This window comes from Mauremys mutica, chromosome 2 (assembly GCF_020497125.1).
Source record: "Mauremys mutica isolate MM-2020 ecotype Southern chromosome 2, ASM2049712v1, whole genome shotgun sequence".
NCBI lineage: Eukaryota > Metazoa > Chordata > Testudines > Geoemydidae > Mauremys > Mauremys mutica.
This window is the reverse complement of record NC_059073.1, coordinates 255,521,483-255,544,892: the sequence shown is the minus strand read 5'-3', so window position 1 is coordinate 255,544,892 and position 23,410 is coordinate 255,521,483. Positions and strand designations below refer to the sequence as shown.

General features: G+C 46.1%; 1 protein-coding gene across 1 annotated transcript in view; it reads left to right on the top strand.

The window, feature by feature from the left end:
- The window catches only part of CUBN (cubilin), a 215,549-nt gene that overhangs the window by 89,267 nt on the left and 102,872 nt on the right, over positions 1-23,410 (top strand). Inside the window, exons 29-31 of the mRNA XM_045006661.1 lie at positions 8,602-8,783; positions 17,682-17,856; positions 21,136-21,317. Coding sequence (XP_044862596.1) covers positions 8,602-8,783; positions 17,682-17,856; positions 21,136-21,317 — 539 coding nt within the window. The remainder of the gene's footprint in view (positions 1-8,601; positions 8,784-17,681; positions 17,857-21,135; positions 21,318-23,410) is intronic.

Genomic DNA, 23,410 nt, shown 5'->3' with positions numbered 1-23,410 from the left:
GACTTCCGTTTCCCTGATCAGTCTTTCCCAAACTTGGGATGCCACTTGTTCAGGAAAAGCCACTGGCAGGCCGGGCCGATTTGTGTACCTGCCACATTCATAGGTTTGGCTGATCGCAGCTCCCAGTGGCCACGGTTCGCCGCTCCAGGTCAATGGGAGCTGCTGGAAGCAGCGGCCAGTACGTCCCTTGGCCCGCGCCGCTTCAGCCTCCATTGGCCTGGAACAGCGAACTGCAGCCACTGGGAGTCGCGATCGGCTGAACCTGCGGACACGGCAGGTACACAAACCGTCCCGTCCCGCCAGGCGCTTTCCCTGCACAAGAGGCATCCCAAGTTTGGGAAACACTGTCCCTGATGAATAGGAATTGAGAGGAAAATCAAACCTGAAAATCTCCTACTGTTTGCAAACACTTCAGTGTGAAATGGAATGACACAGGGACATTGACTGTAGCTAGCGATGCATTCCATGATTGCAAACTCTGGGTCAGCATTCAGACAGACCCTGTATGCATGACATGAAGCAGACTTAATGCTGGGCTGATCTGAGCAAACAGTATTGGTCAGAGTGTCTATAGCAAAGAGAATGTAACGTATTGGAAAAAAAGAGGGGCTGCAAAAGCTACAGCCGAAGAAGAGCAGGTTGAATTCTTGCCTCATGATTGCAGTCAGTCAGCGTTGCTCGCCTGTGGTGTGGAGCAAACACCAAGATATTTTGCAATTCTGTTAGAAGGGACAGATGACCTTGGATGAACTGAGATAATGCAAGAAGAGTGACAGCTCTCATGCCTCTCAAGTTTCCCTGAGGCAATTGTCACTTGTGTCCCTTGCTAACCTGTGAGGTAGATCCTGCATCAGTGTGTGTCCTTCAGGTGTCAAAGCCAAAAAAGACTAAAAATAAGGTCCAAACCTTATTCTTAATGATGACTCAAATGACCCCACAAAAGCTGTGTTGGTAGAAGATTAATAGAGGCTGAATTAAAAACTTGCGGACTCCTAAGTTAACACTTGCAGAACCAATATGCTGCTGCATACAGGTGACAGCAGCAGAGAAATAAAGGCTTGGGGATCAAGCAAGCTCCTGGTCTCCTCACCCGCTGCCAGTTGTGGGTAGAGGAGAGGCTACATCCTCCTAGTTGAATCTGTCACTGGCTTCTCCAGCCTTTCCCCATCTGTCGGCACAGTTTCATAGCTTTTACAGTGAATCACCGTAGGCAGGGCCGGCTTTAGGAAGTGCGGGGCCCAATTCGATCAGTTTTGACGGGGCCCCGGCAGAGCTGACTATTAAAAAAATATATATATATGTAAAAAAACACATGGGGCTTGTACTCACCTGGCGGCGCTCCGAGTCTTCGGCGGCACTTCGGTGGCGGGTCCTTCACTCACTCCAGGTCTTCGGCAGCACTGAAGGACCTGCCGCCGAAGTGCCGCTGAAAACCCGGAGCGCTGCCAGGTGAGTAAAAATTAAAAAGGCGCCTCTAGCCAGGGAAGGGATTCTCACTGGGTGCGGGGCCCTCTTAGGCGCGGGGCCCGATTTGGGGGAATTGGTGGAATTGGCCTAAAGCCGGCCCTGACCGTAGGGCTCTTCTTCCTTGGAGTGTGACTCAAAACCAAAGTTTAAGTACTACATTTTGCAAAGATGAGAGAATGGTAGTAGTAGAACAGTGCACAACTTTCAGACCTTGACTTCCAAAATGCCCCAGCAGAGATAAACGCAGAAGAATAATAGTGTAATAAAGGAAATGATTTGTTCTTTGGGGGCTTAAAGAGGAGTTAGTCACAGCAGCAATAGTAGTGAGCAATATCTGTAAGTGATCTCTGTCCTCATAATGACTCCATGTAAATGTGTGGGGGAAGAGGGGGAGAACCAAATGACATTGCAGGGAGGGCTTAATTCTGGAAATTCTCAAATTTGGGGCCACTAATGATTTTTGCCTGCTGTTAATATCTGCCTTTCTGGGTGTGAACTAGACATTTTAATACAGGGATTTCATGTCACAAGACACAAGGCTAGATTCTCCTGTCCGGCCAAACTGCAGCAATGGAGGTGGAGAGGCCCGGGGCTTTAAGCTACTTTTGTGCGCCCCAGATCCTAGGTGTGACCAGTAACTGGTTTGGCCCCTGACATATATAAGAGCAATCCTGGGGCTCCTCTAACTTACACCCTTTGTGCAAAGGCCTTTCTGGTAGTCAGTGATTGCTGGGATATCGGATATAGGCAGGCAGGGCTGGCTCCAGGCACCAGTGAAGGAAGCAAGTGCCTGGGGCAGCCAATAGAAAGGGGCAGCACTCCGTCTGTTGTTGGGACGACATGTCCAGGTCTGCGGCGGCAATTCGGCAGCAGGTCCTTCACTGCCTCCCTTCCTCTTTGGCAGCATTTCGATGGCAGCTCAATCGCTTCGCTCAATTGAGCTTTTCTTTTCTTTTTTTTTTTCCTTCGCCGCTTTGGGTGGCAAAAAAGCTGGAGCCGGCCCTGTAGGCAGGACATCAAGAGAAATTTGGAGCCTTGGTATAATGTGATTGATGGGGCCCCACCACCTTCTATTTCACTTTATTTACACATTTAGACACCTAGAGGTCCTGGTGCAATTGTCCCACTTTTCCCCCTGTCTTGTCAGGTCTGGATATAGGGATGCCTTGGCTATGCCTCTCTCCTTTCTCCCAAGTGTGCTCCCTCAGCAGGAGGCCAGGAACGGGAGTGGTTTAGCAGCTTCTACAACAGCCGTAAACCACAGCCATAAACCACTTAAGATTTACCCAAACAGAGGGAAATCTAAGGGGCATATCTACTGGCTTTTCAGTTGCTTTGTGCCATCAGATCAGGGGGCCTGCATCTGGTCCACAGAGTTGTTGGGGTTTTTTATTCACAATAACTGATCAATTTAATAACCATGGGGGAGGGGCAATTTCTTATATGAAGGGGAAATGCATTGTATGTTTCTAACATGGAGTGTTTTACAATTGCACACTTGCAACTGAATAAAGAAAGATTAATATTAAAACCACCAAATGCCAAGAAGTTAATTCATCTGTTGTGGCTTGGCAGCTTGCAGTCATGCTTATTAAGCTGATGGGAATTGCATTGTCTTGTATTTTATGGTTTCTAAATTAATGGGAAATAATATGATTACAACAGAAGGAAGGCCCACAACGAAAACATGGGTGAGCCAGTTAAAGTCATTGAGAGCAGTGAGAGCATTACACCCCTGAAAATCAGACTGTAGGTTTCTAGAATTAGTCAAACAAAATACGAGGTGAAAATTTTGACCTTTTCTTTTTGCCTCAGTTTCTTCACCTGTAAAAATGGAAAAACTGAGGTGCAGCGAGAAAAAAGTCAAAATTAAAGCTAGTGATGCTCACACACCTTTGTAAACTGGTTTGAGCTCCTCAGATGAAAATTTCTGTATAATTGCTAAGCATTATTTTTGTTATCATAACAGATACTACAGAGTGTGACCAATTCCACTTTGTATGGCAGGTAAAATTAGCAAAAGCAGAGACTGAAATGGAAAAGAAAATAGTGCTACTGTGGCTAAAATGGTAATGCTTTTATGACATATTTCATTGAATCATAGAAGTATAGGCCTGGAAGAGACCTCAATAAGTCATGTAGTCAGGTCCCCTGCACTCAAGGCAGGACTAAGTATAACTAGACCATCCCTGACAGGTGTTTGTCTAACCTGCTTTTAAAAACTTCCAATGATGGAGGTTCCACAGCCTCCAGAGGCAATTTATTCCAGTGCTTAACCACCCTGACAGGAAGTTTTTCATAATATCCAACCTAAACCACCCTGGCTGCAATTTAAGCCCATTGAATCTTGTCCTAGCCTCAGAGGTTAAGGAGAACAATTTTTCACCCTCTTCCTTTTAACAATTTTTTATGTACTTGAAAACTGTTATCATGTCCCCTCTCAGTCTTCTCTTCTCCAGACACGCAATCTTCCCTGTGGCAAAGTACCTGCTTCTCCTCGGCTGGCTCAGTCCCTTTTTGCCTTGGAGACACAGGCTTGGGCAAAGCAAAGTCCTTCCCGGTCACACAGGGTCTGGCTGATCCTTTTCTCAGTCAGTCCCTTGCTGTTTTTCTCCCCTTCTGGGGACAGAGTGCAGTCTTCCTTGCTGGAAGAGGTCAGAGTCTTGCTGCGCCTACTCACTGGCAGCTTCTCTCACTTCCCCCCTGTTTCCCTGCCAGGGAGGGTTTAAAAAGGTCTCCAGCGATTGGGGCCAGCTGAACCTAATTAGTTCCCTGGTAACCCCTGTTCCAGCTGAACCTAATTTCTCCATGGCTATCTCTCCTCAATGGAAAGGGAGAGGCCTTTTAACCCCCCCTGGGACTAATTCCTACCCCTCCCTTTGTAGCCATTTGTCCTGGGTTTGCCACATCCCTTATAGGTCATATTTTCTAGACCTTTAATCATTTTTGTTGCTCTTCTCTGGACTTTCTCCAATTTGTCCACATCTTTCCTGAAATGTGGCACCCAGAACTGGACACAACACTCCAATTGAGGTCTAATCAGTGCAGAGAGGAGTGTAAGAATTACTTCTCGTGTCTTGCTTACAACACTCCTGCTGATACATCCCAGAACAATGTTTGCTTTTTTTGTAACAGTGTTACACTGTTGACTTCTATTTAGCTCGTGATCCACTATGATCCCCAGATCCCTTTCCGCAATACTCCTTCCTAGGCAGTAATTTCCCATTTTGTATGTGTGCAACTGATTGTTCCTTCCTAAGTGGAGTACTTTGCATTTGTTCTTATTGAAGTTCATGCTGTTTACTTCAGATCATTTCTCCAGTTTGCCCAGATCATTCTGAATTTTAATCCTGTCTTCCAAAGCACTTGGAAGCCCTCCCAGCTTGTTATGGTCTACAAACTTTATAAGTTCCATCTGTATGCCATTATCTAAATCATTGATGAAAATATTGAACAGGACCAATCCTTGCAGAACCTTACTCAATATGCCCTTCTAGATTGACTGTGAACCACTGATAACTATTGTCTGGGAATGGTTTTCCACCCAGTTATGCACCCACCTTATAGCAGCTCCATCTAGACCAGGGGTCTCAAACACGCGGCCCGCGGGCCGCATGCGGCCCGCGGAGCTCTTCCCTGCGGCCCGCGGAGCTCCCCCACCAGGGCCGGCTCTAGAGTGGGGAGCCCAGAGCCTTTTAACTCCCAGCCGCGGCTGGGAATCGGAAGGCTCCGAGCTGCCCGCCGCGGCGGGGAGCCCAGAGCCTTTTAACTCCCAGCCGCGGCTGGGAATCGGAAGGCTCCGAGCTGCCCGCCGCGGCGGGGAGCCCAGAGCCTTTTAACTCCCAGCCGCGGCTGGGAATCGGAAGGCTCCGAGCTGCCCGCCGCGGCGGGGAGCCCAGAGCCTTTTAACTCCCAGCCGCGGCTGGGAATCGGAAGGCTCCGAGCTGCCCGCCGCGGCGGGGAGCCCAGAGCCTTTTAACTCCCAGCCGCGGCTGGGAATCGGAAGGCTCCGAGCTGCCCGCCGCGGCGGGGAGCCCAGAGCCTTTTAACTCCCAGCCGCGGCGGGGAATCGGAAGGCTCCGAGCTGCCCGCCGCGGCGGGGAGCCCAGAGCCTTTTAACTCCCAGCCGCGGCTGGGAATCGGAAGGCTCCGAGCTGCCCGCCGCGGCGGGGAGCCCAGAGCCTTTTAACTCCCAGCCGCGGCTGGGAATCGGAAGGCTCCGAGCTGCCCGCCGTGGCGGGGAGCCCAGAGCCTTTTAACTCCCAGCCGCGGCTGGGAATCGGAAGGCTCCGAGCTGCCCGCCGCGGCGGGGAGCCCAGAGCCTTTTAACTCCCAGCCGCGGCTGGGAATCGGAAGGCTCCGAGCTGCCCGCCGCGGCGGGGAGCCCAGAGCCTTTTAACTCCCAGCCGCGGCTGGGAATCGGAAGGCTCCGAGCTGCCCGCCGCGGCGGGGAGCCCAGAGCCTTTTAACTCCCAGCCGCGGCTGGGAATCGGAAGGCTCCGAGCTGCCCGCCGCGGCGGGGAGCCGAGAGCCCTTTAACTCCCAGCCCCGGCAGGCTCCGAGCTGCCCGCGGTGGCGGGGAGCCCAGAGCCTTTTAACTCCCAGCCGCGGCTGGGAATCAGAAGGCTCCGAGCTGCCCCCCGCGGCGGGGAGCCCAGAGCCCTTTAACTCCCAGCCGCGGCTGGGAATCAGAAGGCTCCGAGCTGCCCGCAGCGGCTGGGAATCAGAGGGCTCCTGGCGCTTCCCGCCGCCAAGCCGCCAAACAGCTGTTGGTGGTGCTTAGCACTTTCCAGGAGGGAGGGGGGAGGAGCGGGGAGCCGCGCACTTAGGGGAGGAGGTGGAGAAGAGACAGGGCAGGGGCGGAGCCTCATGGAAGGGGTGGATTGGGGGTGGGGCCAGGGGCAGCAAGGGGGCGTGTCAGTGATGCGGCCCTCGGGCCAATGCACTCGTCCTCATGCGGCCCTCGGGGTCATTTGAGTTTGAGACCCCTGATCTAGACTATATTTCCCTAGTTTGTTTATGAGAAGGTCTTGCAAGACAGTATCAAAAGCCTTACTAAAGTCAATATATACCACATCTACTGCTTCCCCCCCATCTACAAGGCTTGTTACCCTGTCAAGGAAAGCTATTAGGTTGCTTTGACATGATGTGTTTTTGACAAATCCATGTTGATGGATACTTATCACCTTATTATCTTCTAGGTGTTTGCAAATTGATTGCTTGATTATTTGCTCTATCATCTTTCTGGGATAATGTTTAGATATAGTGTTTAAAAATCTGGCCCTTATTTCTCCTAGCTTTAGGATTTTCTAGTATCAAAGAAACCTGTATCCTTTCTTAATATATGCAGGGAGTGGAGGGAGGCTGCATCTTTAATAATGTGGGAATGTGTGAAATTATAAAGAGCTAGACTGAAGTACTGAAGGTGTGATTGTCAGCCTGGCCTGACTTGGGAATCTATTTTTACACCTACAGATTTGTGAGCACAAATCATTGCAGGCACTGTAAAGCTATTTAAATGTCTGCCTCTGCTTGTACCCACAAATAAGGTATTTTAGAAATCTGAATCACCTAATTTGTTCCTACATATAGTTGCAGGTGCAAAATTACACCTGGGAAAACAGAAGCCACTGTTTAAAAATCTGGCCTTTATTTTAAAAAAAACCCTACTTCTCCCCCCATCCCCAGCATGAATCCAGTGGGGAAGGCTTCTGTAGCAGAAGTAGTTTAGGATCGGGGAGTTGGCACCTTCCCCACTTCCTGCCACTCACCTCCTCCTATCCCTGCTGATGTCTTCTGTACCTCTTCCCCCTCTACTCCATGCTTCACTGCCTCCCGGCAACGCTGCCTGACATGTGAGCCGCTCATGCTTGAGGATGGGTGGAAATGACTCACTTAAAACTGGGACCCAAGTCACATCAGCTAGAAACCTGGGAAGAAATCAGCTTTGTGAAAAGGAAAAGTACTATAGTGTGATCAGTTTACTTTCATTAAAGAGAACATTATTTTAAACTAGAGAAGTTCTGTTGCTGAGATACATTATGTGGTTGACACTAGCTGTGAGGAGGACATTTCCCATTCATTTAATGATAACTTGAGGGACCAGAACCTCAGGACCAGCTGAGGTGTACTGTGTGAAGATGCCTTTACACTTTCTTAACCAAAGGGCTGCTCTAAGTTGCACTAGCTGGAACAGCCTCCATGGGGCCATTTTGCTGACCCAGGATCACTGGAGTATAGCACGATTTGCCCATGTCCTTCCCTGTCCTGTCTTGAAATGCTGCCTATACCAGATAGTTCTATGCCACTCACTCTTGGACAAACTTTATTCTACTTGGCAATTCCCCTACCCACCTGTAATCCCCAGCTTTCTATTTAGGATTGCTCTCTGGCTGATGTACTCCCTGAATAGCACCAAGCAGCTAGACAGGGGCTGGCGACTGGTCCCAGATTTTGAAGTATCCCATATTCAACATACTCTGTCAATTGTTTCAGCACATCGCTAAAGAAAAAAAAATATTGTGATAAAATTGGGCCTGACCACAAGAATTCTAAGGCTCCCACTGACTCTGGTGGGAATCTTTTCCCCGAGTTTCCCCAGCGCAGCTAAAGTAATTGTGAGAATGCCCTCATTTCCACTGACTGGCAACCGTGTAGCTGCTACTTTGATTCTCTTCAACTTCTCTGTAAATGTGTATCTGGTTAAATAACGCTAAACCTACCTATTTTTCAAATGTGCGTGTAAGTAAGAAGGGGGATTGCTGTGTGCGGGTAGCATGTTAGTCGGACACCAGCATGGTGGTCTATTACAGCACACACATTTTCTCAGATAAGAGAGACAAAGCCAAGACAAAAGCAGCAGTGACTACATAACCAAATGGTGTCCTTGCCAATGGATTTTCATTTTAATCATTACAAGTCAGTGATTTCTCCCCAAACTTTTGCCATTAGGAGATCACAGCCCAAATGATTGTACAGTATTTGCATGTTAAAAGTGTGCTGAGATCTTTGTCAGAGGATGGAGATGGATGGCAGGAAAGAGATCACTTATCTATCTTTGAGTCCAATCATAGTTGTCAGATGGTTTTGTTTCTATAGCACTTAATTGACCAGCGTGCTTTGCTACTTCAACAGGTTGTGGTGGAGAACTCTCTGGTGCATCAGGATCTTTCAATAGCCCTGGCTACCCAAACAGGTCCCCAAGCAATAAGGAATGCATCTGGTACATTGACACAGCACCTGGTAGCAGCATTCAACTCACTGTTCAGGAACTCGACATTGGATATCACTCGGACTGCAACTATGATGTTTTGGAGGTAAGAGCTTTGGTTGCAGCACTCTATAGTATGCTGGTTACGCATGTTTCTATCTGGAGCACAGAAACTAGACCTGCACTACCAGAACAAGCCATATCCTCCAATATGCTGTCTTTGATTATGGCCAATGTCAGAGTTTTCAGAGGAGGGCAAAAACCCCCTATAGAAGGTGTTTATTTCTTTGGCTGTCAATCTAGAGGCCCCAGTCAAGAACAAGGTCCTATTGTGCGAGGCACTGTACATGCACATAGTAAAAGGCAGCACTGCCCTGAGGACTTCTTAGTCTTTAGATAAAGCATGTCACTGGGCAGTACTATATCATAGGTACACAGTTTCCTCATGCCAGAGGATAATCCACATAATGGAGTAATAGGAAGGAAGCAGCTGATTAAGGTGAAAGACCCTTGTAGAGCCCTACAGTAAGGAGATTACTGTCATAGATCATCCAATCAGCAGTGAAGGGGAACCCCTGTTCTGGAACAAATGAGTGGGTTAATCTCTAATAAGAAACATCTCTTGGTAACATACAGCCAAATGCCCTGGTCGTTTAACATTCATACACACAGAGATGTAATACAACTGAACTCAGGATTCTTGATTCTAAAACAGTTCATCCCATCTTGGAGAGAAAACTAAGGTCCCGATCCTGCAAATATTTGTGCACATGCTTAACTTTCTGCACTGTGGGTGTTAGTCCCATTGACTTCAGTGTCTTTGCAGGACTGGGGCTTGAGGGAGTAGCTCCATTATCTCAGCTTCAGTAGCAGAGACAAATGCTATTCTGTCTCATAGCTGATATGTCATATTCCAACACTGATGCCTGGTTATTTGATGTACTTAGCATAGCTTTCTGTGTCTGTCAAGTTATTGGGAGGGGGGAAGGATTTATGCCCTCGTGATTGTTGTGCACCCAAAGATCAGTTTTAGCACCGCACAGCTTCATCACTTAAATTGTGTACAGTGGCTGGAGCTTTGTGTATTACACAAAGGATATGTTTCCTCTACAAACCTCAGTAGACCTATATTAGGTTGACTTACAGCTACCACAGTAATGACTGTGGTGGTGCATGTCCACACTACCCTCCTTGAGTTGGTGGTGCATGTCCTCACCAGGAGCGCTTCCGTCCACCTAAGAGGGCCAGCATGGGAAGCTGAGAGCCTGGTCTCTCAGGACTACGGGCAGCTCTCTGCCAGGAGCCTGGCTGCCCCATGGGCTCATAGTGGGCTGCCTTTTCCCCTGCAGAGGGAAGCTTCTTGCCCCCAGGGAGTGGGGTCCAGCTGCCCCAGCTTCTCCACCCTCCCTCCCCCCACAGGGAACAGGCAGAGGGCTGCTATGGCTTCTCACCCTGGCTTCTAGCTGAGAGCAGAGGGAAGCCCCCCTGGGCTTCTCATACCAGATCCTGGCTGGGAGTGGGGTCCACTGTGAAATTGACAAGACAGTATATGTAAGGAACACAGTGTCTATATCAGGAGTTGGCAGCCTTCGACACGCAGCCCATCAGGGTAATCTGCTGGTGGGCCGCGAGACATTTTTTTACATTGACTGTCCACAGGCACGGCCCCTTGCAGCTCCCAGTGGCCACAGCTCACCGTTCCCAGCCAATGGGAGCTCTGGGAAACAATCGCCAGCACCACTTCCCATTAAACTACTCATGTGCAGGCTTCTCTCACAGGAGGAACTTTTCCCTCACCTCCACCCATAAAAGTTCTGCAGTGATGGGTGAATGGTGATGGGGATAGGTGAAGTGATCACCATGTGCCCCTGGACTGGAATAGGGGGGCATTTTGGGCAGCTGTGGTTACGACTGAGCAGGCCTTTTTAGGAACCCCTCTGCTCACCTCATATGGGGAAGGGGCTAGAAAAGGTGCCCCAAACATAAGCTATCCCACCATTCTGGATAACCGTGTTCGGATAACCGCTTTCGGAGGGATCACTCCCAATGCGGTCGAAAACCAAAAACATTTCTTGCAACTTGAAATGTCCATATCCTACTAGATGACTCAAAAAGTGAAAGATCCAAATGCAGAACAGCAATCGTTGCCCAAGAACTCTTGAGGTACAACATCAACATCATTGCTTTCAGCAAGACAACATGTGAAGATGAAGGCCACTTGAGGGAAGAGGGTGGCAGTTATGCTTTCTTCTGGAAAGGAAAACCAGCAAGCCACAGGTGAATACATGGTGTTGGTTTTGCAATCAAGAACCTTCTATTCAGTTGCCTGACTGAGCTCTCTGTTGGCATCAATGAGCGCCTTATGACCCTCCACATCCAATTGGACAATAAGTCATTTGCCACCATTATCAGTGCATATGCACCAACACTTGACGCTGATGAAGAACAGAAAGAATCTTTCTACACCGACCTTGATAAAATTCTGTCATCCATTCCAAAAACGGATACGAAAATACAGACAACTGTCGTGTAGCAATCGTGGCCCAACTCTGACTTCCAACACCACCTGCAATGCCAATGAACCTAGTCACAAAAGGACCCATAAAAATAAACATCTATGAAAGAGATCATCCTCAACCTAGCGGGATTGCCGACGAATTTGCTATTTATATTTGCACTAACTCAATGAGACCTAGCACAAGTGTGTGTACATGAGCAGGGGAATCACACCCTAGTTTATAGTGTAGACAGCCTAAATGTAGTTCACCCAAGTTTCAAAATATTAGCCAAAGCTTATAAAGCTCCAAGCCTCATCCACAGAGTACAGCTCCCCTCTGCCATGTAAAAGCCATTTCTTTGGGGTGCAAGAAACTGTAGGTGACATTGTGTTTGCTGTTAGAAATACCCTTTGAAATCAGGCATTTCCAACATATGCATTCTAGAAAAAATAAACTGCAGTTTCCAGTGCTTCAGAAATGGCCCCACATCATGTCAACGTCGGCCACTGTGATCGTTCTTCAGACTTCTCATGATCTGAGGGCTTCTGTCAGAGAAACAGAATCCAGTTGCCTTTTAAAATGCTGCACGTACCACATCTTGAAAGGAAGTAGTTTCCTTGGCATGTGCTACAGTAAAACAAAATGACACTTGGCCAGGGCATTTTCTTGGCATTTTCTTGGCTTTTGGTGAGGTGTTTTTACATTTTAAAATAATTGAAGAAATCCCTGTTGGGCAATAATGGAAGAGTTTAAAATTAACCTTGAAAACACAGTTTCTATTGAAAATATATACACAGAAAAATCATGTTTCCATTGTTAGTTATTTAATGTCCTATTTTTCACCCATTAGCATTTTGTAAACTTCAGAGGGGAATTTTGTGCTGCCATAACAAAATGGGACCGTGAATTGGAAGTGAAAGGATTTTGCCTATGTATCTTTTCCTTTTACTTAAATATAAAGGTTGATTAGATCTTAATGCCACAAGTAACTTTGTCTCTCCATCAAAGCCTATTCCCCTCTTACCAAGCAGTCGGTCTAAACAGGGACCAGTTTTATTCTCAGAAATCTGTGTCATGATGATAGCTGGCCACATGAAAACAGCCTTTCTGTTGCTCATAACTCTGGAATGCTGACTTGATTGTAACAATAAATGGAGCTAACAGGGCAGAAGCAAAAGATAAAAACAGACTAAAACCACCAGCTTTATTGAGATGTCCAGCACCCCAATAAAAAAAATCATATTATCTCTAAATGAAGTGCTCTATTCAGATTACTTTATTTTTTATTTATGTTTTTGCAGCTCAGACATACTGTAGTTCTGCATGAACCACACCCTAGAATTCTTTCCATCCTTTCTCCCCACTTTTGTTTTAGACATTCATGTGGTAACTATTGGTTTTCTCCTCTGTAGCCAAAAGTAACATTTTATTGCTTTTTGTCATGGAAACACTGTGGCTTGTTTTTGCTGAAACCCTTTTGAAAGTATCTGATTAGTTGAACTGGCACAAAGGAGAAAAGAAAATCCACTCCTAACTGTAATAAAGCAACAATTGCTTGGCTTTGACTAGCCCTTTTGATTTTGAAACTGTACAGAAGGCAAATGTGAAACAGGCCAATAATGTAAAAGAAACCAACAGAAATTCATTTTCCATTAACTTTTTCTTCCTTCTGCCTTTTTGGTTTGATGTTCTCAACAATAAGTATAACTGTTCAGGATGGGCCAAATTCATTTTACCCAGGGTGTAACACCACAGAAATCAGGGGATTTTATGTCAAGATTGAATTTGGTCCTCGGCATGAAGGTATCCCCAGGAACGTGGGAACACACCGAGGGCAAGTCTACATTACAGCCATACATCTGTGCAGCTGCGCCACTGTAGCATGTCTGGTGAAGACATGCTATGCCAACGGGAGAGCGCTCTCCCATACACATAATTGGTGGGAGAGCGTCTCTTGCTGACATAGCGCCGGCGTGTACAGCACGAAATTTGCATTGCTCTGTGGGGAGATGGCTTTTTCACACCTCTAAGCAATGCAAGTTAGATCGACTTAGGCTGTAGTGTAGACCTCCCTGAGAATATCTTAGAGACATATGCATTATTTTCTTTGGATCTGAATGACTTAGGGGATGTTTTTTATTGCCCAATAGTGTTACCAGACAGGTTTAGATGATTTAGAACAAGGGTTCTCAACCTTTTTCTTTCTGAGGCCCCCCAGCATGCTACAAAACATCCACAATCCACCTGTGCCACAACAACTGATTTTCTGTATATAAAAGCCAGCGTCGGCACTAGGGGGTAGCAAACAAGGCAATTGCTTGGGGCCCCATGCCACTGGGAGGCCCATGAAGCTAAGCTGCTCAAGCTTCTGCTTCAGCCCCAGGTGCTGGAGCTCAGGGCCTCGGGTTTCAGCCCCATGCAGTGGGGCTTTGGCTTTCTGCCTGGGGCCCCAGTGAGTCTGATGCTGGCCTTGCTTGATGGACCCCCTGAAATCTGCTTGTGGCCCCCCACAGGGGTCCCCAGACCGCTAGTTGAGAACCACTGATTTAGAATAGGTTTGTGGCTAGACACTGTGCTAGGACTCTGAGTCAGGGAGCGAGACCACAAGCAAGAGAAAAACGGATCACATTGTGAACAGACTTTGTTCTCATAGTTGCAGGAGTTGTTAGCCCACTCAGACATCCACGTAGTGAGGTTTTAGTGCTGAAAGTGAGCTTCGAGCACAGACACATGCTTCTTCCAGGACTGTTGCTGCTTCATTATGAAGCCCGCATTTGAACAGCAATTTCATTCATTCTGATTTCTCAAGAATGTCTTTAGATAATTGCTGATAGAGGAGCCATTATAGATTCAAGTCATGCCGCTTCTCTCCGGAAGCCAAAAATGTGCTCCCATAAGCAAACATTCAGGCAATTAGGCTTGTGAAATCAGCCACTAAAAACAAAGACAGAAACCTCTTGATGTTCTGTAGAGTCTGTAATATTTAAAAACCTATGTATTTGTTATTCCCTAGAGGGACTGAAGGTGCAGAGTAGAAGGTGCTGCTTTGTCCTTTCTACTGAATGTTTTCACTGGCAAAAGGCCAAGTTCCCCCCCACCCCACCCCATGCTCCTAAGGGCAGGGCTGGGTGGGGCATCCCATTGTGATAGTGCCCAATGAAGCAAAATATGTAGAGCAGCCTTGCATTTAGCCTTGGTGTTTAGGGGGTGGGGGCATAGTACAGGATTCTTAAAGACTTGACTTGAACTTTGGCCTAGAGCTAGGATGACCAGACAGCAAATGTGAAAAATCGGGACAGGGAGTGGGGGGTAATAGGAGCCCATATAAGAAAAAGACCCAAAAATCAGGACTGTCCCTATAAAATTGGGACATCTGGTCACCCTACCTAGAGCTTAGACAGCACATAAACCATTTCCAAGGCTCAAAATATCAGAGGGAGTTTGTTAAAAGATCATATTTGCTCCTATCTGCAACTAGTTTCAGAAGAGACCAGAAGTGGGAATGATACTGGAAAGTTGGTTCTTGTGGTGGTGAATTCACAGGGCTTTTCTGAACCTTTTGAAATTCACCAGAATATTAAAATACTGGGACAGCTTCAGCCTGGGTTTCTACTTGTGTCTGCCAGCAGAATTCTAAGCACGGGGCCCTGGTGGTAGAAAGCCTGATGGGGTTTGTTGCCACAATTTCTTCTCACCCTCTAATGCAGCGTTAGGGGCCACAGCAGCTACAGATTTGATTGGCACTGGCTGAGAATGGGCACAGACATTTGTTGAACAACTAGGGAATATTGTTGTAAGCTGCGGGGGTGTGGGCACTTAGTAGGTGGAGCAGGACCTTGTCTGGTGATTGGGGTTTGGATTGCCATCTGTCCAGTTTTCACCTGCAGTCTGGGTTTCAGCCTGTGGGTCCAGGTGCCATTTGACAAGGCCCAATGTCCATTTTTTTTCTGATCTGTGGAAACCGCTTGCTGCCAATTTGAATTTAACCCACTGAGAGATGCTTACTAGCAAACAATCACCACCCTTGTGAGAACGGGGACAAAGCCCAGCCAATCACAGCCTGACGCCCTGACCGCTCAACCAGTCACAGCCTGCAGCCCTCCCTTCCCCATCCACTCCCAACCACCCAACTGGGGAAAGTTCCGAAAGTTTCTCAGAGTGAAGTTTGGTGGTGCATGGGAACTGGGCAGGTGAGGAACAAATGGGTGCATGTGCTCCCCTCCTCTTCTCTCTTGGGTGGGTGTGCTGCAAACAGAGGAGCATCTGTTTCACTTCCTTACACACGCCTACTATGTGTGCAAATGGGTGGCACCTTCTTCTCAGGTAAATAAGGGGAGTCCCTCCCGCAATCTGGGCATCCATGTAAATGTAGGGAGGAATCCTCCTTTTTATCTCAGACGTACATGCAAAAGTGGGAGTGCCCTTCCTCTGCTCCCCAGAATGGGTGTGCTGATGAAGCAAACCTCTCACTGTGTGTGTGTGTGTGTGTGTGTGTGTAAAAACAGAGAAGTTCAAATGAGTATCTGTAAATGAAGATCGCCCATGTGTGTGCAAATTGTGCTTATTTCCTCTAGGATGTGTGGGCAGATGTACCTCAGAGGTGGCAACCTTAAGGCAGTAGGAGGGAGAGGAGCGAACGAAGGGGCAGAGCCTTTCATGGGGGAAGAGGTGGAGCAGGGGCAGAGCCTCAAGGTGAAGAGGCAAAGCAGGAGCGGGTCCCCGGAAGTCAGGGTACCAGCCACTAGTTGGGGTGACAGTTTGGATTAGTGGCAAATGTAGATTCAGGAGTTTACCTGGCAGGGAGTAAAGCAGAAGTCAGGGTTGAGAAGCCAAGCCAAAGGTCAGAACCAGAGTCAGGATCAGGAGTAGGGCAGGGAGTCAAAGACTAGATTAGAAGTCAAGGCTGGACTGGACCAAGACTGGAGCAAGGACTTGAGCCAGGCCAGAGAGGGACCGGAACAAGGGCTGGAAACAGGAGCAGGGAAAATGCAGCTGTGGTCATGATATGCATTGAACAGCTGCTGCTCCTCTGCCCAGTCAGACAGCACCCATTTGGAGAAGGGTCATAGTGCTCAGTTGGGCCTGCTGGATTGCCTAGCAACCAGAATGAGAGCCTGCCGTGCTCCTGACAACAGTAATCTGGTGTATCCTCTCAGCAGCCTCCATCCTTGAGCCCCTATTGAGTGCTGGTGGATTTTTAAGCTGTCCTCCTCTGGTACAGCTCCTGATGGAGGGCACATTTTTCAAAAGCATCTACATCCAACTTACTTTCAGTAGGGCTTAAGTACTTAGAAAATTTTACCCAGCATCTGCCCTTCCTGCAGCTGCAAGAAGCCATGCTAATGAAGGGAGGGTGAGTCTGGCCCACCAATTACAAATAAGCCCAAACCAAACCAAACTTTGGAGAATTTGAAATCAAGAATCAGAATTACATAGTTTCACTCTGTTCCAACTACACAATTCAAGAATCACTTGTGAAAGTGTGGAACAGTGGTAGGGGTAATGGTGGTGGGCTTGATGGCCTTCTTGTACGATACTATCTGAGAATCATGACAGATGGATTTTGGTGAGATTAACTCTGCTAAATAAGAAGCAATAGCACCCAAATGCCTGGTTTTTGCATTCTGTGGAGATGAGAATTTTTAACAGTGCCAGGAATACCTTTGTCTCTAAAGAGTTTTAGAAAGACTTCATCTTACTTCCTTGATCAAGGCCCAGTAGCTGTCATTCAGCCAATTAAATCAATGGAATTACAGAGTAAGGCACCGTCACCCTGAGCAAAGATGGCTGAATCTGGCCTAAAACTAAGAAGTCAGTCCAAACTCCGCTAATGAGGACAACTAATCAGCATACGCTTCAGGGAAGAGATACAGTCAGTATCCACGAGAGCGAGAAAAGCACGTGTTTATGTCCTTGCAAAAACAATGTTCTGATTGTATATAGATATAGTTTGGAGGGAATGGTGTGGAGGGGAAAGAGGGCTTAGGTTCCAGAAGAAGACTCTTACTTCATGCATGGACCATGTGAAAGTTCATCTAAAATCTTGAACTCGCTCACAGACAGTGGCTCAAGGTTTTAGTGCCTCTGACAGACATCAGATGAACTTTCTGAGAATGTTACATTGACCATGCAGGAGAAGAGAACCCCACTGTGTGGTCAATGTGTGAAGAACCCTGTTGGTTTTGGCTACCACTTCTTAATACCCTTTGAACAACTTCTGTTCACATTATAAACACACTGAATATGGGTAGTTCTGAAACCTTTTCTTTTTCATGATCGGTTTGAGCATACTGCAGCAGTGAGTGCGTTTTTTAAAATTTGGAGTCGCGGTCAATAATTTTAGGCCCTTGGGTTTTTTGAGTTAATTTTGAATGTTCATTATATAATATTTCCCAAATACTGCAAATATTAAGCAAAGCCATCTGCACAGGCAATTGTGATTTACTCAGTTATGGTGAACTGTCTCTTTAAAAGGCTTTTACCTCCAATTTTTCTTCTATTTCCAGATCTATGGTGGGCCTGATTTTCTGTCTCCAAGGTTGGCCCAACAGTGTGTTTCAAGACCAGCACAGAACCCCCTACGAGTCTCTAGCACTGGCAATGCCATGGCAATCCGATTCAAGACAAATAGATATAGGAATGGGAGGGGGTTCAATGCCACTTGGCAAGAAACACCAGGAGGTGAGTTTGTGGGGCCACTGCTGATGAAAATTGATGAAGTCCAGGAAGAAGTGGGGATGAGTGAACTTATTTGGCATACATTTTTAACCATTTCATATATTGCAGGTCTGAAAGTTTGACTTGAACCAAAATGTTACTGGAACACTTTTCACTTTTGTGAAAAGTAGATAGGGGAAGAAAGACAAATTTTAATGGGAAAATAAATGCAGTAAATAAGATGTATATAGAATAAGCACTTGCTGCAGCTTGTCTTGTGGGGGATTCTTCTGTCCATAACTAATCTCAAAGGCTCCTGTGTAGCTAGAAAAAAAATGGTTGTTTGTTTTTTAAACTCAATGGCCCTTTTGGTTTTAAATTACAAAGTGAAGAAAGACCTGAGAACTCAAAGTAGTTTTGAGAACCTTGCGAACTCCAAAAATATTTGGAGTGATTAGTAAAACCTTAATTCTGTAGGGTTCACCCATCCCTCATGCAATTATTTGTTCAAAGCCTCACCAGTAATCAGTGAAACAAGAAGTTTTCAAATGACAGCAGGCAAATTCCATAGGGAACACTGAAATACATGACAATGCTTTTCCAAACAGTACAGAAAATCTTTTAAAAAGGCACTACATTCAGAATGCTGAAAAGCATGTTTGATGATTATTTACAGGCCTATATTTAGATGCTGGTTGCCAGCACCAATTTTCCAAAAAAATTGTTGGCCTCTCTGATTTACCAGAAAGTATTTGGGAACACTGAATTGCAGGAAATGAAAAAATTAACGACAATTTCAAAATGTCTTTGTTGTTGAACTTAAATCCTATATTTTGCAAAAGTCACTGGCAGCTCTGCTTGTCCCTCTCCATTTGTTTTTCCTCTGTGTATTGTGCCCTTTAGACTGCAACATACAAATGAAGGAAACTGGAAAGGGACCAGAGCCCTAAAAATAGAATCCAAACCATAAAAAAAGAAATCTCTCCTTTTTGCGTATTTCCTTTCACAAAGTACATGATTTCTGTATATGGCTTTGCTGCAACTGACAGTTACTTTCAGAAAGGAGGTTCTGGAAGTGACTGGCAATCCAATAAGTCATGGGGATATTGTGCACCGAAGCACTCGACTATTCAGTAATAAACTGATGACTGTTGGCCTGCTATGCCAACCTCCGCATCCCATTGTATGGGCTCCAGAGCACCCTTCCCCTCACACTGTCATGACAAGCTTAGCTACATTCTGTTCCCTTTGAAATGAAAAATGCCTGGCTAATGTGCTCGGCCTTGGTAATAAAAGTGAAGACCAAAGTTTTCAAACTTGGATACCTAAAATTAGGTACCTAAATCCAGAGATGCTTCATTAATAGTGTGAAGTCCATGTGAGTGTTCAGGGCCTCTGAAAGTCAGCTCACTTGCAGTATTTAGATGCTGAAATGGATATTTAAGTCCCTAACTTTAGACACCCAAGTTTTAGGTTTCAGTTCCTATATCTCCCATGTGTCCATCATAGAATGGGCCCTGTAGTTGTTATTTGGATATATCTGCATTCTTTTGTGAAATATAAATTTCCCTTCCCTAGCCTCCTACATAGATTCACATTGTTAGACTTGGCATACCTCTGGTTCTGTGTGGCGTCCTGCTCTGTGTGAATTATTGGAAGAGGGAGAAATCAAAATGCATTCATAAACACGCACATAACTGCAAGGAGGATACTGCTTCAAGGACATGCATGGCACCCTCCAGTTCTTTTCTGTGAGCTGGGACCCAGGAGCTGAGCTGACTTGATTCTATCAGATTGTTTTCCTTCTGAGATTTAGAGAACTATTTTTACAAATGTATTAGTTCTTCGGATTGTGTAAACATAATTTACGCAAACAAACTTCAACAGATGGATCACCTGGCAAATACTAACTGCAAGTACTCTGTATTCACAATTCACAGTTCAAGCTCTGTGACTGCCCACAAAGTTATATGGGATTGTTTCTGTTCCCTGATTGGATAACCCAACTGGGATGAACTACAGTACTGCTGCCTCCACCCAAAACAAATTTCCTTAAATTAATCTTGACTTGGGAGATAAGGGTCTGAGATTTGCTTTCCATGAACGCTGACATGAAGAAAACTGCATCCAAGGCTGCCCATGAGGGCACAAACACCATCAAAGTGAAAGTTTATTTAGAAGTCATCAAAATGTTTGAGTGAAATTTGCGTCTATACAGAGAGTCAGTGCAAGGCCTGTGTCCCACTTCATCCTGTCTAAGGCCATGTCTGCAGTACAGCGGCTGCAGCTGTGCCACTGTAGTGCCATAGTGTAGACCAGTGGTTCTCAAACTTTTTTTTTTTTGCGGACCACTTGAAAATTGCTGAGAGTCTCAATGGACTACTTAATGATCTTTCCAAATGTTGTTTGTACCGTTAGCTAACCATTGAAAGCGCTTTGGATAAAAGCGCTATATTAAAAAAAATAAAGTTTTTTTTGTTCTACAAATAAAAGCACAGAATTCGTATTTTAATATCAGTACTCTTACCTTTCTAATGCGATGGATGTGCCCTCTATCCCCCGCCGCAGCAGTCCCCGAGCTGGGCCTGGGAAGGAGGGTCGTCTCTCCCTGGCAGCTGCAGCTCTGGAGCTGGGGAAAGTCGCCTCTTTCTCTGGCTGCCGCAGCCCTACACATCCCAAATTCCCCCCACCCCGTCTACTCACCTCACCCTCTCACCCTCCCACCTACCCACCTCCCAAGACCACCACCTCACCTTACATGTCCTAAATATCGGGACTGTCCCTATACAATTGGGACATCTGGTCACCCTATCTATGGAGGAGAGATGAGACTCAAGGTTTTTCTTATGTTTTCAGAAATGCTTTTCCCACCCCCTACTTACATTACTCCTAATCTTTGATGCCATATCCAAACATTCTGATACTGGTGTGAAAAATTATTTACAATTGCATTTACAATAGCTAGAATAAATGGCGTAAGGAACATCAACCCTCAGCTTCAGCACGTAAGCCAACCACTAGCTGCCTGGGGTAGGAAGAAATTTCCCTCATAGGTACAGGTGTTGTATAGTTGTCCATTATGAAAGTTTTACACTTTCCACTTAGCCATCTGGCACTGGTCTGGTCAGAGACAGGATACTGGGCCAGATGCAGTAGTGGTCTGATGCAATTTAGTGATTCCTGAATCCTTAACAGAAAAATAAGAAACTCAAGATATTTAGATGTTTAGGTGAAAAGTCAGCTAAATTCTTGCTAAGGATAAATGAGCTTTTTTTTTATAGATGTTGATTACACCCTTTCCAGGTTGTGGAGGAGTTTTCCAAGCTTCCAGTGGTGAAATCCATTCTCCAAACTACCCTCAACCTTACAATGACAACACCGATTGTGCTTGGGTTATCCAAGTTGACCACAGCCATCGTGTTTTACTGAACTTCACAGATTTTGACGTTGGACTTCACCAATCATGTGACTACAACAATGTTGCTGTAAGTAACAATGGATGTTTCTAAAGTTTCCTTAACAAGTCTTGGGGAAACATTTGCAAAGGAGGAAATTTACTATACAATCCAGGCTGCAGTTGGTTTCAGGATATTTGCCATGCAATTATGTTCTGCATTTATTCATTTAAGAGCTAAACCTCAAATTTAAGACTATATTAAATCTGTGGCACAGCTCTCTTTGCTCCACCAGTGATGGCATTCTCCCATAAGCTGCCAATTACATATGGAACATGCTTCCCTGGTAGCCCCTGTATGATGGTGCTGCATCCTTCCCCACATTCTTAGAGGTTGTGTGTGCCCCACAAGTGCATGGAATGAGCATTCCCTGCACAGACAGGAATCTGACTATGATTTGCCCTTTCATGGGGTAGGCTATGACATAAGTTCATTGCATACTCTGAGACACCTTGGTCACCCATATAATGGCATGCCCAGATAGACTTTGTTACAGAGTTGTAGAGGGATGTCTCCATGGGCAAAAATAATTCTGTCTTGATTATTATTTTTATGTGTCCATGTTATGGGATTCACTCACCACTAGTGGCACCTCCTCCTGGCCACTCTAGGGATTAGCTCTGGCCAGGCATTGAACCCTCCTCCGGCAGCATCTCTCCATTGTCCTCTCACGCTCTCTGCAACTCAGCATGTTCCCTCTTCATGAGTTGGCCCTCCAGCCAGGTCACTATACATGTTTCCCTCTTCCAGGGTATCGAAGTCCCATTGTACAAAATGGCAGTCTTCCCTTCACTGCTGTGACAGTACCACTCTTCCAGCAGCTAGGAGGGGAATCCAAGCCTGATCTCTACTCCAGGTTCCAGTCCAGGGACCCTATCTCTAGCAACAGTGGCCTGCTCACTCCCAGACCATGTTGCTCTTCCCCTGGACTACTTCTGACTCCTGGCTCCCCACATCTCTCTGGGTTTTCCAACCTAAGCTCCCTCTTCACAGGGAGTAACTGCAGGCTACTCCTCTACAGCCCCCTTCTGTTGCCAGCTACCTGGCTTTATACTTGCCCTCCCTGTTCCTTCTCAGCTGGGAGCTGTCAGCAGTTAGGTCTCAGTATTCCCTGGCTTTCCTCCCAGTGCAACATATAGGTTAATTGGGCTTAATTTACCTTCTCATGGTACATCCCATCACAGTCCACCACATTCAAGTGATCCTTGGCTGGCTGTTTAACTGCTTAATTAGAGAGCCTGCCCTCTTAAAGCTTCACATTGCTACTGGTTTTTGAGCTCTTATTAATCTCCCAGAAATTCAGGCTGCAGCTCAGTCAGTGTGTGAAAATGAAGAGCGAGGCAAGTCTGGCACTATAGGTCTCATGAGAATAGAGACATGGAATCCTGACCTGTGATGTCAGATTCCACTTCACTCAGTAGAAAGGAATGTGTGATCTGTGTGACCACCTAAACCAAAATCCAGCCTCGGTCTCCTAGATAAACCTTCATTCACAGTGAATTCAAGCAGGCAGGAACAGAGAGTCTTTTGAAAATAGGGCATCACTATTAACAGAATTACTCGCTAAGGCTTTTTGTGCCAAATCAGTTAAAAGAAAAGTCTGATCTCTGTTGAACTGAATCATAGATTTCTTTTTAACAAAGCATCTTTGTCCAATGGATGTTCACTTTTCACAGCTCTATGGCATAGGCTAGGACAAGGCTATATGAAACGTGGTTATAGTTTTTAGTTAAGATATTTCAATGTAATTGTGATACTCTTGGTGGGGAAAATGTATTAGAGAAGTATCTGGCTTTTTTGTGACATTGCCCAGGTGTGGAAGGTGAGATAACATGGAAGCTCATGGGACATCACAAATGGTAATGTTGTCAGAAAATACACAGCCAAAATGTGTGGATTAAACAAAATAATTCCAAATTTAGGGCCAAATCCTGCAAATCATATAAGCACATGTTTAGATTTACACATGTGAGTAATTCCATTGATGTCAGCAGCGACTTGTGCTTAAATGCTCTGCTGGATCAGGGCCTGAATGCTCAATGTTGCCCTCTGATATGCAAGCATGACTCCCATTGCCACTCTGGGTCTAAGGGCAAAACTGGGTCTTTAATTCTTTATGTGGA